General features: G+C 39.0%; 1 protein-coding gene across 3 annotated transcripts; it reads right to left on the reverse strand.

Annotated features, from left to right (window-relative positions):
- Nucleotides 1–617: 617 nt before the first annotated feature.
- Nucleotides 618–16,452, reverse strand: LOC308084842 (CD209 antigen-like protein C). 3 transcript variants are annotated; one of them, XM_080427769.1, is made up of 8 exons: nucleotides 16,412–16,452; nucleotides 16,006–16,125; nucleotides 14,352–14,471; nucleotides 12,470–12,577; nucleotides 12,047–12,136; nucleotides 11,443–11,582; nucleotides 11,090–11,190; nucleotides 10,143–10,989 (listed from the first exon to the last, which is right to left on the reverse strand). In XM_080427769.1, the coding sequence occupies exons 2-8, from the start codon at nucleotides 16,103–16,105 to the stop codon at nucleotides 10,860–10,862; spliced, it is 789 nt and encodes a 262-aa protein (XP_080283895.1). In that variant the 5' UTR covers nucleotides 16,106–16,125; nucleotides 16,412–16,452; the 3' UTR covers nucleotides 10,143–10,859. The 3 variants fall into 3 exon arrangements, with proteins under 3 accessions (XP_080283897.1, XP_080283896.1, XP_080283895.1); XM_080427771.1 differs by lacking the exons at nucleotides 10,143–10,989; nucleotides 11,090–11,190; nucleotides 11,443–11,582; ... (2 more) ...; nucleotides 16,006–16,125; nucleotides 16,412–16,452 and adding exons at nucleotides 618–2,439; nucleotides 2,540–2,643; nucleotides 2,819–2,961; ... (1 more) ...; nucleotides 3,864–3,971; nucleotides 5,703–5,822; XM_080427770.1 differs by lacking the exons at nucleotides 10,143–10,989; nucleotides 11,090–11,190; nucleotides 11,443–11,582; ... (3 more) ...; nucleotides 16,006–16,125; nucleotides 16,412–16,452 and adding exons at nucleotides 618–2,439; nucleotides 2,540–2,643; nucleotides 2,819–2,961; ... (2 more) ...; nucleotides 5,703–5,822; nucleotides 6,149–6,244.
- Between the last annotated feature and the right edge of the window lie 4,789 nt (nucleotides 16,453–21,241).

Consider the following 21,241-nt stretch of genomic DNA (forward strand, 5'->3'; position numbering starts at 1 on the left):
AATAGATGGATGAGAGGGGGTGCCCGTTTCATTTTGAGCAGGTGTGAATTGGTCTTCGGTGGAGGGCTGTTTGCATCACATTGTGACCAGTGTATATTGTAATTAGGTTTCTTTAGTACATTCATTGTACTGTTTTTCATTTTGTTCTTTTAATAAAATCAAAATTCTTAAAAATATGGCTTATTGATGTTATTATTCATAATGTACTGTTCTGAGGCCCAATATTATTCATAATGTATACTGTTCTGAGGCCAAATGATAAACCATAACCATATAAATGAACCCTTAAGTTGTTTTAGTGAAGTATATAGACATTTGCCATGCTATTCTGACAGTGAGTAAAATGGCCTATAGGAAATTCTGCTACCCGTTAGACCCACTGTTGTAATATTACAACATTTCAATAAAACCTTACGAAAACTATTTTTTTTAAAAAACATTATATTTTCCTCTCCAAAGTACTCCTAAAACACCATCTGAAAGGTTGACAATTTTTTTTTGTAAGTAGAAATATATCCGGGTCTTGCAGGGTTAAGGTTGAATTCAAAATGTTAAGGAAAAAAAAATCAAATGCAAATCACACACATTTAGATGTCCTTTAATGATGCCAAATAAGCTTTATTTTCTTCATTAGTCAGTACACAAATATATTTTTTTTAATTCAACAATTTGTCATCAAATACCTTGACACAATTGATGACAATCTATTCTAAACAAGCATGCTGCCTCAAGTGGAGATAATCATCATTATCAGTGCATTTCTTCCCATGGAATATTGAAAATACAGTTGACACTTATGGAAGTTATGAAGGCCCATTATAGCGTAATACATGCTCCTTACCACATCCAAACTTGTTTTTGAGCAAAGGGAGGTGAGATATGATATATTTTAACATCATTCAGAACTTCTGAAAGCCTTTATTAAAGTTTTTTTCGGACAGATATGAATGATGAACTGTAATGTATTCCTCACTTCCACATTGATGGTGTAAACATTAACTATATCCTTAACCACATGAACCCTGGCATGTAGCATCCATATTCTGGGGGAACATTAGCTCAAAATAGCCAATCTACAAGCTCACAATGCATCACCTTGTGACACGTCAGCTTGTAGATCAGCTATTTTCAGCGAAGAGATACAAGAGCTGATCCTGGTCAACTAAGCATTAGATTACTAATTACTGTAAAAGGGTTTAAGTGGTCAAAGCAAAATAAATAACCACGTCGCTAAGCCATAATAGTTGGTGTTTAGTATTAATGTGATTATGGATGTTGTTGTTGTTGTTTTCAGTTTCTCAACTAATTAGTAGGCTATTGTTTAACTTGACAAAGCAGAACACTAAGCTACAGTTTCATCAATGAAGTTAAGATGAATATATCTTCTCACAGATCCAGGCTCTTTTATCTGAACATTTCTCATTATACCATCCACCACCCAAGTAGTTTTCTTCAGAGTTAACAGGATATTTACTCTTTAAAAACAACATAACCCTAAACACATTGTTAGTTCACCCCCCAAAAATATTTGTTTTCTATCAATTACGCTCCCCATGAAGCCTTGAATTCATGGATGTTTTTTTCTTTGTCGCATTCCCGAGCCAATAATTTGATGACCGGCAGAGTCTCCAGTAGGACACTCAAAGAGTCTCCTACTGACCGATGACCCGGCCATCAAATTATTGGTTTAGGAATGCAACAAAAACAAAACTCCATGAATTCAAGGCTTCATGGAGAGCGTAATTGATAGATAATAAGTCATTTCTTGAGTGAACTACTCCTTTAAGCTAAATTAATAACCACCGTAGTGGTGGTTTGTATTAATGTGATTATGAATACAACCGTTTGTACTTTAAAATGTTTTGCTCAGTTGGAATACTAATTGCGACTGTTTAACTTGCAGAACCGTAAGCTGCAGTTTCATCAACACAATTAAGATAAATAGATCTTCTCACTAGGGCATTCACGAATAGTGATTTTTAGTATTCGAATTATTCGACCTATAAGTATTCGAATATTCGATTAATCGATTTGATTATAAAAAATAAAATAATAAAAAAAATTAAAACATTTATTTATTTATTTTTTCAATGGCATTGATGACTCGACTCAAGGAATGCGAGTTGACGTCACACCAGAGCTCACTGCTGCATGTCTGCTGTAGAAAAGCCACTAAAAAAAAACAAAAAACAAAAACCTTTTTTTTATTTTTTATTTTTTTTGAATAATCGAATAGTGGTTTGATATTCGAATAGTCGGTTTGATATTCGAATATTCGAATATTTGACTATTCGGTGAATGCCCTACTTCTCACAGATCCATCCACTTGTTTTTGAGCATACCGTATTATACCATACACTGTGCCAGAGGGAGTGGTATGCACAGGCCCTGTCTTCATAGATATAGTTATAGTTATCAGGATATCCACTGGCCCAGCACCTGCAGAATGAACATGATGTATTTTAATCACATCCACTCAGTCACTCATATTCAGTGACTTTGATAGAATTATAATATAAAAACTAATAAAATTTCTCACTGTGTTGTCATTGGTGTTCCGTCCACCCACGTCCATATTCCTGCGGTTCTCTTTAGACCAATCCAATGTTGTCCATAGCTCGCCATAAATCCTTTGACGAATCCCTGATAATTTGTGGATAATTGAACAATAATGAAATTTCTCTAATACATTCAGGATTTCACTGTAACCACAGAATTACACACGCACACGCGCGCACACGCACACGCACACACACACACACACACACACACACACACACACACACACACACACACACACACACACACACACACAAACCTGTTCTTCCGGACTGTTAATGATCACCAGATCAGCCCCAGTCTTCTGACATTCTGCTCTGCTTTCATCCCAGGTTTTCCATTCATTAGATCCATAATAACAGCTACATCCAAACCTCTTCCATCCACTGGGACACGACTTGACTAAACATCAAACAGGAGTTTTATGATAGATTTTCAATGAACTGATCATTCTAATAGTAGTCAATACTTGTTTGTTTTCTTTGATTGATCTCTCTTCCCCCTTGCCCCCCTCCCCTCTTCTTCCCTTTTCTTTATTTTTATGGAAATAACAAAGTGAAAAACTAATTTCACCCACTTTTTTACTCCTGTAAACCTGTGATGTGAGAATAAACCTGATTCTGATTCTGATACAAAACCTAAGTAAGAGATGACCTGAGTAATGTTAGCAGAATTATAGACTGTATATCTGACTGTGAGGAAAATAAAACATTTCGTGTTTATTCTTTGTTTGTACCACTACATGCTTGACAATAATTAAGATATCCATAATAATACACAAATTAATATTCATACAGAAAAGGATTGTAACCTCTCACCTGCTGTCTCTCTCTTAAGCTGGTTTACTTCACTTTGCAACTGGTCTTTCTCCAGGGTCAGGTTGTAGTATTTGGTGGTCAGGTGGTTGTATTTGGTGTCAAGCTGGTCTTTAAGGTTGTCACAGTTGGTCAGGTTATTGTCTGAATGATCTGTAAAGGACCAAAAGGTGATGATAAACACAGTTGCTGCTACTGTTCATGATGAGGTGGAGCATCAAAAGGAGTGTAAAAAGGAGCTTTGAGAAGAAACCTCAATGTTCCTGATCAGGTGTTTTAATGTTAATAGATCTCAACATGTTTAATAAATTATCATTAGTGTTTTAATGTGAATAGATCTCAACATGGATAAGAATGTAGCGTCTCCTTACGTGCCACACCAGCTGATACTCACAGTCAATGACCATGCATGTAGCTCTCACCACAAATAGAACAGAGTCGACATTTTATTTATTCTATATGTCTAATGTTTGACAAACTGATACTCACAGTCAATGATCATGCCTGTAGTTCTGACCACAAACAGAACAGTCAACAGCATCAGACACACTGCTAGCCATCTGACGATTTCTCTCTGGATGATCAGTCCTCGGACACCTGAACAATATGAATACAACACACTTGAAGGAGCATTTCACCCCTGGAAGAACTTACAGTCACTCAATGTTAATAATATTTGTAGTAGATAACAGTAGCAAAATTTGAAATTTGCACCCTATGGCCAGAAAAATATAGAAGTCTGTGTGTTTGACTGGGGTTTGACTGGACTGCTGCATTACTACAATGACCATCATGCTTTGGGGCACTGCCCTTCCTTGTGGGGAGGGGAGGCTGCGTGGGGGTGTGGTCTACATTGTAGTCAGGAAATAAGGTGAGATAAAGAGACTATGAGTCAAATGACTCATAGTCTCTGAGGATATGGATACAAATCTAAAAATACAGATAAAACACAAAAAACACACCAGGATCATGTTTATGGGTCCTAGACCTAGATAAAAATAGGGGTTTGATGCAAAATCTGCGAAATGTCCCTTTAAACGTTTTATTTCAGAGAACAGAGTTAGTATTATATAGTAAAGTGATTTAGTGCAATGGACTCAGAACCCTTCACCTTCCATTTCTGCGGAAAAGTTCAAATGTTTGATGTACAATAATGCAGTTGAACATCTTTTCACTTTACAACATACACCTGACTTTCTCAAAAATGTCACATCGTGAAACGAAAGGAGAAATAAAACACATTCATAATGTTTCTTTTCATTGTCATTGGTTCAACATGGTGCCCTGTCCCTTGTAGTGGTGCTGGAATAGGGTTATAGTCATTTGAATTATTATGATTACACCCTCAGCCGTGACACTCCACATTAAGGTGATGAGTGGAGATTATTCAACATTTCCATAGCATTTAAACTGTATTGTATTTTACGCTATTAGATAGAAATATGAAATAGCTATACGCTCTCCCTTCCATTCTCCTGTTCACTTGCTCTATTGTTTTTTCTCCCTCGCTCTCACAGGCAGGTGCATGCAATAAAACAAAGACAAAATAGTTTTGGGATTTTCTATTCTATTCTTTCTATTCAGCCAAGTGACTTAATTTGCAATTAATTTGCTCGTAAACAACAATACCGATAATAGTCAGGGAATATTATCAGAAATGTCTCCCTGGGCTTCCAGGTATACGTCCACACCTACACCCACCCAGACCCCCCTCTGAGACCACCTGAGGGCCACCCCAGCCCTGCTACACTCCCTCACCTGCCCCCCCTCACTGACCTCCACACCTACACTCACCCAGACCCCCCTCTACCCACCTGAGGTGGAACCAAGCCCTGCTACACTCCCTCACTGACGTCCACACCTACACCCTCTCCTGATGCTCCCCTCTACCCACCCGAGGGCCACCCTGCAGCACTGCTAGTGCTACACTCCTCCACTCCCCCCGGGGAACCCTCTGGACGTACCATGTGACCTTGAGTCCTGATGCATTTGACAATGTGGAGCAGAATGTTTTAGTCTTATTCACATGCAAGCACCCAGCAATATACTGTATATTTTCACACACAAAAAATTGGTTTTCGTCAAGCAGTGGTTTTGGTGCAAAAATAAATGCTTGATTTAGACTAATGGTTTGAGCCCTCACATGCTACTTATGGCAGAAATATATATATTTTTTCCGCATAAGGTACCCCAACTTCCAGCAGCTGTCACAGGTTCCCCTAGGGGAGTTGAATTGAAAATGGGGACATTTACATTTGGTACGGAATTGATTTCAATTATTATTATATCATTATCATTATTATTAGTAGTAGTAGTATCAAAGTGTACCTTGATGTCCTGTAGCCTCCCTTGAGTCTTGGTGTGTGACAGCCTGTGACTCCAAGTTCACCTCCTTTCTCCTCCTGCCTCTCCTCCCTGACTCCTCCATCCTACTGAACCTCTATCTAACTGGATCAACACAATACCAAAGAACACATACAAGTTTCTTAAGTTAAAACCCATTTAAACCTGTTAACCTATACGTTTTTTTTTTCCTTTTAATTTGTGTTACATTAGTTGTTGCCACAGTATAATACAGTGTATAGCAACAAAACCTTTTTTCAGTTTTTCTGAAAAATTTGGTTAGGATAGAATTAGGTTAGTCTTTTTAGAATTGTCCTCAGCCAACGTCTCAATGGAATACATTGTAAAATCTGCAAATAATGTACTGTGCATATATTATGCAATACAATTACTATATTATATTTATTATGTTTAAATGTGATCTTACTCACTTTGTCCAGTATGTGTGTCGTCCTACATGGGTCTTCACTGTGGCAGAACTATAGAGTTAAAAATAAGAACAGAGGCAGAACAGACTGAGCTCCTTCAGCCTTGTTCTCACGACAGGAAGCAGTGTTCAAACCACAGGTGCCTACATCCTTCTTCTTTGTGTTATTATCATCAGATGTCCTGCTCTGTAGCGCACAGCCACACCCTCGTCTCAGGGCCCACATCCTGCCTGCTGGTATCTGTGCCACAGTAAAAACACTAGTGCTGCTTGCATTGTTTTATAGATACTTAGTATTTTATCAAATGACTTGATGGTCATTGTATATTAATACAAAACATACTGTATGTCACCTTATTATTTTACTTACAATTCCATACAGTGTATGTCATTGTGTATCCATTGATCTACACAGGGAGTAGATCTCCTAGTCCATTGATTCTCAAACCTTTTCAAATCTCTGGGATCCCAGTCTACACAGTGAAATCCTCAATGCTAATTTAACTCTGAGTGTACAAATGGAACCAAATGGACCCGTGAGGGGATCTAGATTTTCATAGGCCTGAAAATCTAGATTTGGCTCAGGCTGTCACCCATTACCTTCTAGATCTCTCCTTGGTCTGAACTTAGACTGAAGTGGTTTCACGAAAACAAGATGGAGTCTAATAACGTCATGGCTTCATGTGTATCTCACACTTCATGTTGTCAGTCTATGACAGGTTCTCAAACTCTTTATTTTCAAGGACCCCTATACATTTGTAAACTCGTGTTATAGACCTGTAAGGGTCCATTTGGAACCCCCTCAAGTAACGCTTCATTGTACTACAGAAATAGCACAAATATTACAAACAGATGTACAAGTGCATAACGTGCCGCATCGTGGCGAAACAACTCCCAACCCCCCATCGATTATTAATATATTATTTATATTGATTATGGCTTATTTGTTGTAGTGGATTAAATGGATGAACTGTTGATCAACCTCTACAAGTGACAGACCTGGGCAGCATGGTGACTGTGAAGAGCAAGGGTCTGCACTTCCTCATGCTCCACGTGAAGCACACCTTCCTGAAGGTCAGAGGAGCTGACAAGGTGCTGGAGCTCCACCGGGTCCTGAAGGTCATGCAGCCAGGAGGTAGGACTGTCACAATTATTACCTCATCGTTTCCATTCGTCTGTATAAAAACAGCTGCATGAAATGAACGGAGATGAAAATAGCAGATCTACAAGCTCCCAACGCGTCTCATCGCGACGCGTTGTGAGCTTGTAGATCTGCTATTTTCCAAAAAATAAATAATTAAATACTAATTAAAAAAGGAATAGTCTCTTGGACATACAAGGTTTCCACCTGACAGCAACGATATCATGATGGTGACATCCCTATAGGTGGAGGTGGAGGAGGGGGCAGTGCTCTGGTGTTCTTTAACAAGGCTGCGACAGTCAACTCAGTCAACTCAGTCAACTCAGTCAACTCAGTAATTCAGTCAGCTGAATTACTCTCTGGAGGAGCTGGGTGTCAAACACATGCGTCTGCAGGGGGAGATGCCCCTGCAGACGACCAAGCAGGGATCTTCCTCTCCTTCCAGAAGGGCCTGATGGACGTCCGACATCGCATTACGAGGCCTGGACACTTCCAGGTAAGGCTGCAACTATCTATCTACTCTAGTTATTTTTTATTACTTTTTTTGAATAATCTTTAAGTGCGTTTTCTTTGATTATAAAAAAAAACTCTTATCCCTGGGAGGTGGAGCTGGTGCAGAAGATAGAGACCTGAGACCTCTGCCAGGAGGAGAAGCAGCCTACCGGGGATGGAGTCTGACATCCATGTACCTAAACTCAAACTAGTAGAGTCTGCTATCCATGTACCATAACCCCAAAATACTGGCACCAGAGGAGTAGAACTAAGGGCTTTGCTTGTCTGATTGGAGAGGCATAGGTAGTAAAGTTCACCATTAGTTAACCACTTAAACCTGTGCTCTTTTTTTCAGCAACGCTCTGCACTTACAGACCTACGTACTTTAAAACCTGGGAACTGAACATTAAAGCCTGGGTACAACCACATTCTTATACTGTTGGCCACTGAGCATCCCCACTGGAGCAATTGGGGGTTCAGTGCCTTGCTTAAGGGCACTTAAGTGGTGTTGGGGGAGGGGTGAGTGTTGGTCATTCACATCCCTACCCAGACTTTCCTGCCGGTCCGGGGAATTGAATCGCGAATCCATCGGCAACAAGTGTGCTCCTCTAGGCTTTAGGCCACCGCTGCCTATACTGTACTTAGTAAAGTTGATCTGAGTTGGCTCTGTGCTTGTTCTGGTATTTTCTCCCTAGAATAGGGATGCTAGAGTTTAAAGCTACATTGTGTAAGTTTCATGTCTGTTATCTCAGTCTACCGAAGGAGAGAGGTAATTCCAAAAATGTTTCAACTACAATAAAGACGGTTGCATATACAGTCATATCATCAGTATTTTTTACAGCATTCAACAACCACAGATCACGTGATGACACTTTGAGAGAGGCGAGGAACCTCACTGTGTGCAAAGAAAGAAAGAACGAAAGAAAGAACGAAAACAGCATGGCAGTGGTGTGTGTGTGTGTGTGTGTGTGTGTGTGTGTGTGTGTGTGTGTGTGTGTGTGTGTGTGTGTGTGTGTGTGTGTGTGTGTGTGTGTGTGTGTGTGTGTGTGTGTGTGTGTGTGTGTGTGAGTTGGACTGGGGAGGAAGTGCCTCTCTGAGTACTTTCACACTGGGGCAGCCACTCCGTTTTGCACAGTGCTCAAGCAGTGACAGAGTACATACAGTTTGTGAAATACTCAGACCGGCCCGTTTGACACCAACAGCCATGATGCCACGTCAAAGTCACTGAAATCACCTTTCTTCCCCATTCTGCCTGGTTTAAACTGCAGCAGATCATCTTGACCATGTCTACCGGCCTGAATGCATTGTGCTGCTGCCATATCGGCCAATCATATTATGATTAACTGCGTTAACATGCAATTGGAGAGGTGTGTCTAATAAAATCACTGGTGAGGGTATGTGTGTGTGTGTGTCTTTATATACTGTACACTGTATGTCTTTGCTGTCGAGCAGAAACCTCTTATCTACATGTTTTTTCGTAAATTAACGCCCTACAGTACTTGATCATACTAGAGCGTCACACAAAAGCATCTTTGTAGATCTGGTACTTTTGATATTTTTGAATTTCAAACCTGAAAAGTAACAGTTATGGACTCTGTCGAGTTTCCACACGACAGAGACGATATAATGAAGTTCTGCAGGATTGAATGTCGGTACAGTAGGCAGTGACTGACTGATTTTAAAGGTTTCACATCCTTTTGTGAACTCCATTCTATTTCACTGTTTGCAAGAGATCTGTTAATCTGATTATTCTAAAGATCATTTTCAATGTAGGCATTTAGCAGACGCTCGCATAATCCAGAGCAATTTACAGCAAGATAAACAATGACGTAATACATCAAATGAGACAGTGTAGTGCCTCAGTAATCTAGGATCATAGGTAAACCAAGAAACCTATATCATCAGTCTAAACATTATATTATCAATACATAATCTGTACATTGAAACTATACAAACATAGGATATAGGATGCCAGGTCACCAAATGAATCTTGCATCTGTGTACATAACATGCTATCTAAGATTGGGAGTGAGTCTACAGTTCTATCTGCAATGGGGAGTTCGTTCCACAGTTTGGGAGCCAGAAGGGAGAAGAGTCTGGGATTTAATAAAGTGAATTTAATGATGCAAGTTTCTGTCAAGGTGAAGATCACCAACATAACCTTTGTTTGTTCACAAATAGATAATCATGTGTTATCTGTGTGATTATCGTCCATATAAGTGAAGACAAAATAGATTACATTTTAGTAATAGGTAACCTCCATAAATGTATGGTTAAGATTGAACAAAAAGTCAAATCACACACATTTAGATGTCTTTAATGATGCCAAATAAGCTTTATTTGCTTCATTTGTCAGTACACAAATATATTTTTTGTATTCAACAATTTGTCATCCAATACCTTGACACAATTGATGACAATTGTTTAGATGCAAAAGTATAAGCATATACTGTACACACCAGTCTTTGGCACAATCTATTCTAAACAAGCATGCTGCCTCAAGTGGAGATAATCATCATTATCAGTGCATTTCTTCCCATGGAATATTGAAAATACATATTTTTTTGAGCAAAGGGAGGTGAGATATGATATATTTTAACATGATTCAGAACTTCTGAAAGCCTTTATTTAAGTTTTTTCGGACGGATGTTGAATGATGAACTGTAATGTGTTCCTCACTTCCACATTGATGGTGTAAACATTAACTGTATCCTTAACCACATGAACCCTGGCATGTAGCATCCATATTCTGGGGGAACATTTTCTCAAAATAGCCAATCTACTGTACAAGCTCACAACGCATCACCTTGTGACACGTCAGCTTGTAGATCAGCTATTTTCAGCAAAGAGATTTGGTGTAGAGGGAAACAAGAGCTGACCCCAGTCAACTAACTAGATTACTAATTAAGTAGGGTTTTTAAGTGGTTAAAGCAAAATAAATAACCACGTCGCTAAGCCATAATAGTTGGTGTTTCGTATTTATGTGATTATGGATATGTTTTTTTTTTTTTTAGTTTCTCAACTAATTAGTACTGTTTAACATGACAAAGCAGAACACTAAGCTACAGTTTCATCAATGAAGTTAAGATGAATATATCTTCTCACAGATCCAGGCTCTTTTATCTGCACATTTCACATTATACCATACACTGTTGAGGGAGTGTGCACAGTTCCAGTCTCCATGGTTATGAGGATAGTTAAAGGCCCAGTACCTGCAGAATAAACATGATGTATTTTAATCACATCCACTCAGTCACTCACATTCAGTGACTTTGATAGAATTATAATATAAAAACTAATGAAATGTCTCACCCTGTTGTCTGTAGAGTTCCGTCCACCCACGTCCATATTCCTGCAGTTTTTTTTAGACCAATCCAAGGTTCTCCATTGCTGATCAATCCTTTGATGAATCCCTGATAATTTGTGGATAATTGAACAATAATGAAGTTTCTCTAATACATTCAGGAATCAGGATTACACTGTAACCACAGAATTACACGCAGTCACGCACGCATACACACACACACACACGCACGTGCACGTGCATGCACACGCACACACACGCACGCACACGCACACGCACACACACACACACACACACACACACACACACACACACACACACACACACACACACACACACACACACAAACAAACACACTAACCTGTTCTTGCCTACTGTTAATGATCACCAGGTCAGCTCCAGTCTTCAGACATTCTGCTCTGCTTTCATTCCAGGTTTTCCTTTCAGCAGATCCATAATAACAGCTACTTCCAAACTTCCATCCACAGGGACACGACTTGACTAAACATCAAACAGGAGTTTTACTGATAGATTTTCAATGAACTGATCATAATAGTAGTCAATACTTGTTTGTTTTCTTTGATTGATCTCTCTTCCCCCTTGCCCCCCTCTTCTTCCCTTTTCTTTATTTTTATGGAAATAACAAAGCGATAGAACTTGCACAAAAACTAATTCCACCCACTTTTTTACTCCTGTAAACCTGTGATGTGACAATAAACCTGATTCTGATACAAAACCTGAGTAAAGAAATGACCTGAATAATGTAAGAAGAATTATATACTGTATATCTGACTGTGAGGAAAATACAACATTTCTTTACATTGTGTTTCTATGACAGATGTTATAAACCAGAAATTATGAGGATTTATACTCTGTTTGTACCACTAATGCTTGACAATAATTAAGAAATCCATAACAATACACAAATGAATATCCATTCAGAAAAGGATTGTAACCTCTCTCACCTGCTCTCTCTGTCTTAAGCTGGTTTAATTCAATTTGCAATTTGTCTTTCTCCAGGGTCAGGTTGGTGGTCAGGTTATTGTCTGAATGATCTGTAAAGGACCAAAAGGTGATGATAAACACAGTTGTTGCTACTGTTCATGATGAGGTGGAGCATCAAAAGGAGTGTAAAAAGGAGCTTTGAGAAGAAACCTCAATGTTCCTGATCAGGTGTTTTAATGTTAATAGATCTCAACATGTAATAAATTATCATTAGTGTTTTAATGTGAATAGATCTCAACATGGATTAGAATGTAGCGTCTCATTACGTGCCACACCAGCTGATACTCACAGTCAATGACCATTTATGTAGCTCTCACCACAAATAGGCCTAGAACAGACATTTTATTTATTTTATGTCTAATGTTTGACAAACTGATACTCACAGTCAATGATCATGCCTGTAGTTCTGACCACAAACAGAACAGTCAACAGCATCAGACACAATGCTAGCCATCTGACGATTTCTCTCTGGATGATCAGTCCTCGGACACCTGAACAATATGAATACAACACACTTGAAGGAGCATTTCACCCCTGGAAGAACTTACAGTCACTCAATGTTAATAATATTTGTAGAAGATAACAGTAGCAAAATTTGAAATTTGCACCCTATGGCCAGAAAAATATAGAAGTCTGTGTGTTTGACTGGGGTTTGACTGGACTGCTGTATTACTACAATGACCATAATGCTTTGGGGCACTGCCCTTCCTTGTGGGGAGGGGAGGCTGCGTGGGGGTGTGGTCTACATTGTAGTCAGGAAATAAGGTAAGATAAAGAGACTATGAGTCAAATGACTCATAGTCTCTGAGGATATGGATACAAATCTAAAAATAAAACACAAAAAACACACCAGGATCATGTTTATCTAGACCTAGATAAAAATAGGGGTTTGATGCAAAATCTGCGAAATGTCCCTTTAGACGTTTTATTTAAAAGAACAGAGTTAGTATTATATAGTAAAGTGATTTAGTGCAATGGACTCAGAACCCTTCACCTTCCATTTCTGCGGAAAAGTTAAAATGTCTGATGTACAATAATGCAGTTGAACATCTTTTCACTTTACAACATACACCTGACTTTCACATCGTGAAACGAAAGGAGAAATAAAACACATTCATAATGTTTCTTTTCATTGTCATTGGTTCAACATGGTGCCCTGTCCCTTGGTGCTGGAATAGGGTTATAGTCATTTTAATTATTATGATTACACCCTCAGTCGTGACACTCCACTTTAAGGTGATGAGTGGAGGTTATTCAACATTTCCATAGCATTTCAACTGTATTGTATTGTATTGTATTGTATTGTATTGTATTGTATTGTATTGTACGCTATTAGATAGAAATATGAAATAGCTATACGCTCTCCCTTCCATTCTCCTGTTCACTTGCTCTATTGTTCTCTCTCCCTCGCTCTCACAGGCAGGTGTATGCAGTAAAACAAATAAAAGACTAAATAGTTTTGGGATTTTCTATTCTATTCTTTCTATTCAGCCAAGTGACTTAATTTGCAATTTATTCGCTCGTAAACAACAATACCGATAATAGTCAGGGAATATTATCAGAAACATGAACAATCTTGTCAAGAAAGAATGTCTCCCTGGGCTCCCAGGTATACGTCCACACCTACACCCACCCAGACCCCCTCTGAGACCACCTGAGGGCCACCCCAACCCTGCTACTCCCTCACCTGCCCCCCCTCACTGACCTCCACACCTACACTCACCCAGACCCCCCTCTACCCACCTGAGGTGGAACCAAGCCCTGCTACACTGCCTCACTGACGTCCACACCTACACCCCCTCCTGATGCTCCCCTCTACCCACCTGAGGGCCACCCTGCAGCACTGCTAGTGCTACACTCCTCCACTCCCCGCGGGGAACCCTCTGGACGTACCATGTGACCTTGAGTCCTGAGGCATTGTTTGACAATGTGGAGCAGAATGTTTTAGTCTTATTCACATGCAAGCACCCAGTTTCTTTTTTTCCGCATAAGGTACCCCAACTTCCAGCAGCTGTCACAGGTTCCCCTAGGGGAGTTGAATTTCAATCTTTCTGAAATGTGTTACCTTTACAAACACATTGGTGAAGACATTTACATTTGGTACGGAATTGATTCCAATTATTATTATTATTAATTATTATTATTATTATTATTATTATTATTATCGCGATCATCATCATCATAATCATCATCATCATCATCATCATCATCATCATCATCATCATCATCATTATTATTAGTAGTAGTAGTAGTATCAAAGTGTACCTTGAGGTCCTGTACCCTCCCTTGAGTCTTGGTGTGTGACAGCCTGTGACTCCACGTTCACCTCCTTTCTCCTCCTGCCTCTCCTCCCTGACTCCTCCATCCTACTGAACCTCTTTCTGACTGGATCAACACACATACAGTACCAAAGAAGGACACATAAAAGTTTCTCAAGCTAAAAAACATTTAAACCTGTTGTAAACTATACGTCTTTTTTTTCCACCTTTCAATGCAGGACAGCATTTGTGTTACATTAGTTGTTGCTATATACAGGATATAGCAGCAAAACCTTTTTTCATTTTTTTAAAAAACTTCTGTAAAAAAATCTGTAAATAATGTACAGTTAGTATTATATAGTAAAGTGATTTAGTGCAATGGACTCAGAACCCTTCACCTTCCATTTCTGCGGAAAAGTTAAAATGTCTGATGTACAATAATGCAGTTGAACATCTTTTCACTTTACAACATACACCTGACTTTCACATCGTGAAACGAAAGGAGAAATAAAACACATTCATAATGTTTCTTTTCATTGTCATTGGTTCAACATGGTGCCCTGTCCCTTGGTGCTGGAATAGGGTTATAGTCATTTTAATTATTATGATTACACCCTCAGTCGTGACACTCCACTTTAAGGTGATGAGTGGAGGTTATTCAACATTTCCATAGCATTTCAACTGTATTGTATTGTATTGTATTGTATTGTATTGTATTGTATTGTACGCTATTAGATAGAAATATGAAATAGCTATACGCTCTCCCTTCCATTCTCCTGTTCACTTGCTCTATTGTTCTCTCTCCCTCGCTCTCACAGGCAGGTGTATGCAGTAAAACAAATAAAAGACTAAATAGTTTTGGGATTTTCTATTCTATTCTTTCTATTCAGCCAAGTGACTTAATTTGCAATTTATTCGCTCGTAAACAACAATACCGATAATAGTCAGGGAATATTATCAGAAACATGAACAATCTTGTCAAGAAAGAATGTCTCCCTGGGCTCCCAGGTATACGTCCACACCTACACCCACCCAGACCCCCTCTGAGACCACCTGAGGGCCACCCCAACCCTGCTACTCCCTCACCTGCCCCCCCTCACTGACCTCCACACCTACACTCACCCAGACCCCCCTCTACCCACCTGAGGTGGAACCAAGCCCTGCTACACTGCCTCACTGACGTCCACACCTACACCCCCTCCTGATGCTCCCCTCTACCCACCTGAGGGCCACCCTGCAGCACTGCTAGTGCTACACTCCTCCACTCCCCGCGGGGAACCCTCTGGACGTACCATGTGACCTTGAGTCCTGAGGCATTGTTTGACAATGTGGAGCAGAATGTTTTAGTCTTATTCACATGCAAGCACCCAGTTTCTTTTTTTCCGCATAAGGTACCCCAACTTCCAGCAGCTGTCACAGGTTCCCCTAGGGGAGTTGAATTTCAATCTTTCTGAAATGTGTTACCTTTACAAACACATTGGTGAAGACATTTACATTTGGTACGGAATTGATTCCAATTATTATTATTATTAATTATTATTATTATTATTATTATTATTATTATCGCGATCATCATCATCATAATCATCATCATCATCATCATCATCATCATCATCATCATCATCATTATTATTAGTAGTAGTAGTAGTATCAAAGTGTACCTTGAGGTCCTGTACCCTCCCTTGAGTCTTGGTGTGTGACAGCCTGTGACTCCACGTTCACCTCCTTTCTCCTCCTGCCTCTCCTCCCTGACTCCTCCATCCTACTGAACCTCTTTCTGACTGGATCAACACACATACAGTACCAAAGAAGGACACATAAAAGTTTCTCAAGCTAAAAAACATTTAAACCTGTTGTAAACTATACGTCTTTTTTTTCCACCTTTCAATGCAGGACAGCATTTGTGTTACATTAGTTGTTGCTATATACAGGATATAGCAGCAAAACCTTTTTTCATTTTTTTAAAAAACTTCTGTAAAAAAATCTGTAAATAATGTACTGTATATATATATCATGCAATACAATTACTATATTATATGTATTATGTTTAAATGTGATCTTACTCACTTTGTCCAGTATGTGTGTCGTCCTACATGGGTCTTCACCGTGGCTGAACAGACTGAGCTCCTGTAGCCTTGTTCTCATGACAGGAAACAGTGTTCAAACCACAGGCCCACATCCTGCCTGCTGGTATCTGTGCTACAGTAAAAACACCAGTGCTGCTTGCATTGTTTTATAGATACTTAGTATTTTATCAAATGACTTGATGGTCATTGTATATTAATACAAAACATACTGTAAGTCACCTTATTATTTTACTTACAATTCCATACAGTGTATGTCATTGTGTATCCATTGATCTACACAGGGAGTAGATCTCCTAGTCCATTGATTCTCAAACCTTTTCAAATCTCTGGGATCCCAGTCTACACAGTGAAATCCTCAATGCTAATTTAACTCTGAGTGTACAAATGGAACCAAATGGACCTGTGAGGGGATCTAGATTGTCATAGGCCTGAAAATCTAGATTTGGCTCAGGTTGTCACCCATTACCTTCTAGATCTCTCCTTGGTCTGAACTTAGACTGAAGTGGTTTCACGAAAACAAGATGGAGTCTAATAACGTCATGGCTTCATGTGTATCTCACACTTCATGTTGTCAGTCTATGACAGGTTCTCAAACTTTTTATTTTCAAGGACCCCTATACATTTGTAAACTCGTGTTATAGACCTGTAAGGGTCCATTTGGAACCCCCTCAAGTAACGCTTCATTGTACTACAGAAATAGCACAAATATTACAAACAGATGTACAAGCGCATAACGTGCTGCATCGTGGCGAAACTACTCCCAACCCCCCATCGATTATTAATATATTATTTATATTGATTATGGCTTATTTGTTGCAGTGGATTAAATGGATGAACTGTTGATCAACCTCTACAGGTGACAGACCTGGGCAGCATGGTGACTGTGAAGAGCAAGGGTCTGCACTTCCTCATGCCCCACGTGAAGCACACCTTCCTGAAGGTCAGAGGAGCTGACAAGGTGCTGGAGCTCCACCGGGTCCTGAAGGTCATGCAGCCAGGAGGTAGGACTGTCACAATTATTACCTCATCGTTTCCATTCGTCTGTATAAAAACAGCTGCATGAAATGAACAGAGATGAAAATAACAGATTTACAAGCTAACGTTGTGAGCTTGTAGATCGGCCATTTCCAAAAATGTAAAATGTTTTTTTAAAACAATAATAAAAAAAGGAACGGTTTTGGTTTCCACCTGACAGTAACGATATCATGATGGTGACATCCTTAACCCTTGCATTGTGTTAGAAAACTGCATCCACTTGTGGTGTTAGCGGGTCAAATTTGACCCGTGATTTAAATCAGCCCAAAATACTCAAAAAATAATTGTTTTCATTATTTCTTTCTCCCACCTCATAGCTGACTTGTAATGCATTCGTATATGTAAACACTTTTAAAAATATTATGTTGGGTTAGGGCTTCATCTTTCAATATATCTCGTTTTCTATTATAAAAATGTTAAAATTGACTCATTAAATTTCCTATAATGAAGACAATGGATAATGATGTTATCTAGCTATAATAGAATCATTTAGAATAATAATTAGAACACACTTCCAAAAAAATATATTAAAAAAATACTTGTTTTTGCTTTTTTAACTTTAAAAAAATGTTAATATTATTAGTGACACAATAGTGGTGTTAGGGTCATCTTTGACCCGTATACCATAGAAGGTAAAAAGTTTTTTTTTTTTTCATAAACTTTATTTTACTCCTGATAGCAAATGCTAATTGAGGACAAGTCTCTCTCACTCTCAAACATGTAAACATTGAATATTGACAATTTGGGGGGAATTGAGCCACACTTCTCTGCCGGGTCATTTCGGACCCTAACACCACAAGTGTCACTTTTTTTTATAGAGACCATTCAGAATTAATTAAAATGATGATAAATAATGTTGTTGCGTTAAATTGGCTATTTCTGAGGATATCATGAAGCCTCGTTCCAATAAAGAAATGTAAAGGGTACTTTTTACCTATTTAAACTTGAAAACGGGTCAAAAATGACCCTAACACAATGGAAGGGCTATGTGGAGGTGGAGGAGGGGTCAGTGCTCTGGTGTTCTATAACAACCACTTAAGACACATTTTATACTAAATTGTACTACAGAAATAGACAAATCTGTGCAACCCAATAGCAAAAAAAGCTAATCTACAAGCAAAAACAGGGCTTTTTTTTGCTATTTGTTTTACAAAACATTTTAATTGATCCGTTTGATTAATTATCGCACCCCTTACTTTCCAGGGTCCGCCTGGTGGTCAACCACGATTTTCCAAATACTGGAACCAGAGGAGTAGAACTAATTGTTGTCTAATCGGCAACAAGCGTGCTCCTCTAGCCTTTAGGCCACCGCTGCCTATACTTAGCAAAGTTGATCTGAGTTGGCTCTGTGCTTGTACTAGTCTTTTCTCCCTAGAATAAGGATGCTAGTGGTTAAAGCTACATTGTGTAAGTTTCATGTCTGTTATCTCAGTCTACCGAAGGAGAGAGGTAATTACAACAATGTTTAAACTACAAAGACGGTGGCATACACAGTATGGTCATATCATCAGTATTTTCACAGCATTCAACAACCACAGATCACATGATCAGTGACCTCACAGCACCCTGACTCATTCTGATCACGTGATGACACTTTGAGAGAGGCCAGAAACCTCACAGGGTGCAAAGATAGAAAGAAAGAACAAACAAAAGAACGAAAGAAAGAAAACAGAATTGCAGTGGTGTGTGTGTGTGTGTGTGTGTGTGTGTGTGTGTGTGTGTGTGTGTGTGTGTGTGTGTGTGTGTGTGTGTGTGTGTGTGTGTGTGTGTGTATGTGTGTGCGTGTGCGTGTGCGTGTGCGTGTGTTCATGTTGGACTGGGGAGGAAGTACCTCTCTGAGTACTTTCACATTGGGGCAGCCACTCCGTTATGCACAGTGCTCATGCAGTGACAGAGTATGCAGTTTGTGAAATACTCAGACCGGCCCGTTTGGCACCAACAACCATGATGCCACGTCAAATTCACTGAAATCCCCTTTCTTCCCCATTCTGCCTGGTTTAAACTGCAGCAGATCATCTTGACCATGTCTACCGGCCTGAATGCATTGTGCTGCTGCCATATCGGCCAATCATATTATGATTAACTGCGTTAACATGCAATTGGAGAGGTGTGTTTAATAAAATCACTGGTGAGGGTATGTGTGTGTGTGTGTGTGTGTGTGTGTGTGTGTGTGTCTGTATACTGTACACTGTACTTGATCATACTAGAGCGTCACACAAAAGCATCTTTGTAGATCTGGTACTTTTGATATTTTTGTATTTCAAACCTGAAAAGTAACAGTTATGGACTATATAATTATAGAGTTAGGCAGTGACTGACTGATGCACCTTGATTGTATTATATTCTTTTAAAGGTTTCACAGTTATCCTTTTGTGAACTTGTCTTCCATTCTATTTCACTGTTTGCAAGAGATCTGTTAATCTGATTATTCTAAAGATAATTTTCAAGTTAGGCATTTAGCAGACACTCTTAATCCAGAGCGATTTACAGTAAGCAAGATAAACACGACATAATACATCAAATGCATAGAGACGGTGTAGTGCCTCAGTAATCTAGGATCATAGGTAAACCAAGAACCTATCATCAGTCTAAAAATAATATCAATAAATAATCTGTACATTGAAACTATACAAACTAGGATGCCAGGTCACCAAATGAACCTGGCATCTGTCTACATAACATGCTATCTAAATGACATTGTAACCTTTGCATAAGACTGCATGGTCGTCAAGGCTAGGTCATGTGCTACGGGCTAAGGTGGAGTCTGAAGAGGTGAGTCTTCAGATTACTGCGGAAGATTGGGAGTGAGTCTGCAGTTCTAACTGCAATGGGGAGTTCATTCCACAGTTTGGGAGCCAGAGGGGAGAAGAGACTGGGATTTAATGGAGTGAATTTAATGATGCGAATTTATGTCAAGGTGAAGATCACCAACATAACCTTTGTTTGTTCACAAATAGATAATCATGTGTTATGTGTATGATTTTTATCTTATCATCAACATAAGTGAAGACAAAAGAGACTACATTTTAGTAATAGGTAACCTCCATTTATATATTTACCTCAAAATCTTAAGAAATAATTAATAAATAAATCAAATGCAAATCACACACATTTAGACGCCGGTGTCCTTTAATGATGCCAAACAATAAGCTTTATTTGCTTCATTTGTCAGTACACACTTTTTAGAAGAAAGGCCGACACTTATGGAAGTTATGAAGGCCCATAGCGCAATAAATGCTCCTTCCCAGGTCCAAGCCTTTTTCTTTTTTTTTCAGAAAGAGAGGTGAGATATGATATATTTTAACATCATTCAGAACTTCTGAAAGCCTCTATTTAATTTGTTTGGACGGATGTTAAATGATGAACTGTAATGTGTTCCTCACTTCCACATTGATGGTGTAAACATTAACTATCCTTAACCACATGAACCCTATAGCGTCCATATTCTGGGGGAACATTTGCTCAAAATAGCCAATCTCTATAAGCTCACAACGCATCACCTTGTGACACGTCAGCTTGTAGATCAGCTATTTTCAGCAAAGAGATTTGGTGTAGATGGAAACAAGAGCTGACCCCGGTCAACTAAGTATTAGATTACTAATTAAATAGGGTTTAAGAGGTTAAAGAAAAATAAATAACCACGTCACTAAGCCATAATAGTTGGTGTTTAATCCTTAGGATTTAGAACAGTGGTTCTCATAAATAGCAGATGTCTGCTACTTTTGAACATTTTTTAAAAATCTTGAAAGCGTTTGAAAGATTTTTGAATAATGTT

This window comes from Gymnoscopelus braueri (assembly GCF_963280865.1).
Source record: "Gymnoscopelus braueri genome assembly, chromosome: 1".
Taxonomy (NCBI): domain Eukaryota; kingdom Metazoa; phylum Chordata; class Actinopteri; order Myctophiformes; family Myctophidae; genus Gymnoscopelus; species Gymnoscopelus braueri.

Coding starts and splice junctions, on each gene's coding strand:
- LOC308084842 (XM_080427769.1), bottom strand. CDS start 16,105: ATGGAGGAGTCAGGGAGGAGAGGCAGGAGGAGAAAGGAGGTGAACGTG. Junction 14,472..16,005: donor GGAGGGTACAGGACCTCAAG/GTACACTTTGAT, acceptor GTGTTGATCCAG/TCAGAAAGAGGTTCAGTAGG. Junction 12,578..14,351: donor GGAGGGTACAGGACCTCAAG/GTACACTTTGAT, acceptor CATATTGTTCAG/GTGTCCGAGGACTGATCATC.